The following is a 2,653-nucleotide window of genomic DNA, read 5'->3' as shown; positions in this document are numbered from 1 at the left end:
TCTCGCTAGCCGCGTCTTCCACTTGATTTGTTGTGTCCTTAAGCTCCGCAACTTAAACATAAGGATTAAATATAATAGGACTTAACTGAACTTGATCGATCATAATAAAACAACCATAGAGTACTAACACGGCCTTCTAGACTTTAGCCCAACTTAGGATTCCACGGTATGCACCGTACCATCCTTCTATTATAAACATATCTCTATTTGACAAACTTAGAGGTTCCCTGGATTCCATCAGCTTCCGACGATAACAATGGTGATGAATAAATATTTAATATTCGAAATGTTGTGCTGCTAGTCCCACCCCCAAACAAAATATCGAGCAGGTGTCAATCAAGGCTCAGAGAATCCAAACAAAGAATCAAAATTCCTACGATCCTAATCTATACTCAGTTGCTAGCGATCAAGAGGAGAGTTAAAAATTCGAGGGAGATCCGTGTCATTACGCCGATGATGGGTCCTCCACAAACTCACTGACCACGTCGTCGCCGTCGTCGGCCATGTTGAGGAGCGCTGCATCCTTTTCCTCCTCGCTGGAGAAGGCTCTCCTTCCGATCATGGACTGCGCCGTGAGAAAAGCGATCTTTTGTGCAGCCGGGGACTGCGCGTGCGTGCGCATCCACTGCATCAAAGCGGAGTTGCGTTTGAGGCCGCCGGAAGTGGCGTGCAGGAAGATGAGCCGCATGGCTACTTGCTGCAGGCATTTGAACTCGTTGAGGCAGGTTTCCCAGACGAGGAGGCGGCTCTGCGGGTTGGCGATCCTCGTCTTCCCTGTCGATGGGTCGTGGTTCTTCACCTGCACAGCCTGCGCGTAGAGCGGATGCAAGCCTTCCGACCTCCACTTCATTAGCTCCATCAGCACAATGTGGACGTCCTCCGGCGACACCAGCCGCTTGATGAGCTGGTCCACGTCCTTTTCCTGCTCTGGCGACAGGCGGTTGAACTGCGGGAGGTACTTGCCGCTCGTATTCTTCACTAGAAACAGGGGATCCAACACGAACGCGGCGGACCAAGCCGCGCAGTAGTTCTTCTGGAACCTTTTCTCGATTAAGTTCTCGACCAGAGAACCGTCGAAGTTGAACTTAGCGCGCCATTCTCTGACCTTGGACCGCAGCTCGTCCCACAGAGGTAAGCATTGCCCGATTAATGGTCGCTCTGTCACGATTTCTTGAGTTATGGATTGTACCAGGATGACCAGCGAGCGAACCGCCTCCAGCTCGGTCCAAAATCTGCCGTCCTGAATCAGTTCGGCCATGTCTTTGGCAATTGGCTCCTCGGCGCAGTAGATCTTGTAGTCCTCGTGGAGGACGGTCATTTGGATTGGGCGCGCAAAGTCCATGACGTCCTCCAACACGGCGAAGTAGGTTGGGAAGTCGGTGCGTTTGTTGCTGCTACCGGTGGCGGACGAGCAGCTTCGAAGGAGGCGCGTGTGACCGTGTTCTTCGTGCTGATACTTGTGGAAGATTCTTCGAACTCGAGACTGGGTGTTGAAGAAATGGCCAAGCTTCGAGCAATTGGCCGACGCTCGAGCAAAGGTTGGAAGATACCGCGTGAAGTCTACGAGCAGGCTATTGAATGCTTGGAGTTGGCAGGAGAGGTTCACCATCCTCTGGCCACGGCCCTCGAGGTTGCGAAGGGCCTTGGTGCCGAAGCGGTTGGCGACGATGCCAGCGCATCGGTCGGAGCGATCGCTACTAATTTTGGAGACAGCGTCCCAAAGGAGCTCCTCGGCGTAGTCAGAAGTGGCTCCCCCGTTGATGAGCAGCGTACGGTGGAACAATGTGGTCCCATTGGGGAGGTTCACGGCGAAGGTCACCAATGTATTCTCCGACGACGTTGCCGACGATTTCCAGCCGTCAGAGGCAAGCTGGAAGAATGCGGCATCGCGGATTCTGGCCTCAGATTCCGACAGGACCTCGTGGTATCGAGCTTCGAGGGGAGAGAAAACGAGCTGGCGGGAGGAGATCGAGGAAAGCCCGACCTGGTTGAGAAAAGATTGGAACTTTGGATGATCAAGTGCTGAGGGGGAGACTGCACCGGCCGAATCGAAGAGCCAGTCGGAAAGCAGGGCTAGAGCAGAGTCCGCCTGGGGCTTGGGGAGGGCGGCGAGGGATGCAATCGGGCTCTTAAGCCTCTTGACGCTGTCCTCCAGCCTCTCCAGCGCGACGAGGTCCTCCTTCCCGCCGGAGAGCAACAGCCTCGGCCTGGGCTGGTGTAGCGGTCGGGTTGCGTCGCACCGCCGGGTGAGGGGGCGGTGGCGACGAAGACGGGGGGAGGCGGGGGGGAGGGATGAAATAGGGACGGGATCGACAGGGGCCGCAAGGGAAGCAGCGCGGTCAGGGGCGGCGGACGCGGAAGAGGGGGAGGAGAAGTGGGGACACGCGCGGCGCTTAAGGTGCTCGGAGGCAGTGCGCGAAGGGTTCGAGGCGGAGAACAAGGACGCGCAGAGCGTGCACCGGAGCTTCGCGGCCGAGGGGTACGCCGCCCCGGCGGCCGTGACCAGGATGGGCTCCAGGTGGACCCAATACCACGCCCCTTTCCCTTTTGTCGCTTTGCTCCGCACCGCCAGCAGCCGCTCGTACCGCTTCCTCGCCGCCCGCGCCGTCGGGTCCTCTGCCCCCACCGCCCCTTCCCCTCCCGCCGACTCCAT

General features: G+C 57.3%; 1 protein-coding gene across 1 annotated transcript; it reads right to left on the bottom strand.

The window, feature by feature from the left end:
* Positions 1-445: 445 nt before the first annotated feature.
* LOC122031458 lies at positions 446-2,653 on the bottom strand. The gene has a single exon (XM_042590574.1). It carries the CDS (start codon positions 2,651-2,653, stop codon positions 446-448), a length of 2,208 nt encoding a protein of 735 aa, XP_042446508.1.

The sequence above is a fragment of the Zingiber officinale genome, chromosome 11A (genome assembly GCF_018446385.1).
Source record: "Zingiber officinale cultivar Zhangliang chromosome 11A, Zo_v1.1, whole genome shotgun sequence".
In the NCBI taxonomy this organism is placed as follows: Eukaryota; Viridiplantae; Streptophyta; class Magnoliopsida; order Zingiberales; family Zingiberaceae; genus Zingiber; species Zingiber officinale.
Note: the sequence above shows the minus strand (reverse complement) of the source record. Positions and strands in the feature narration are given on the sequence as shown.

What these genes read in the sequence shown, in the direction of transcription:
- LOC122031458 (XM_042590574.1), bottom strand. Translation starts at nt 2,653, where the DNA reads ATGGAGTCGGCGGGAGGGGAAGGGGCGGTGGGGGCAGAGGACCCGACG.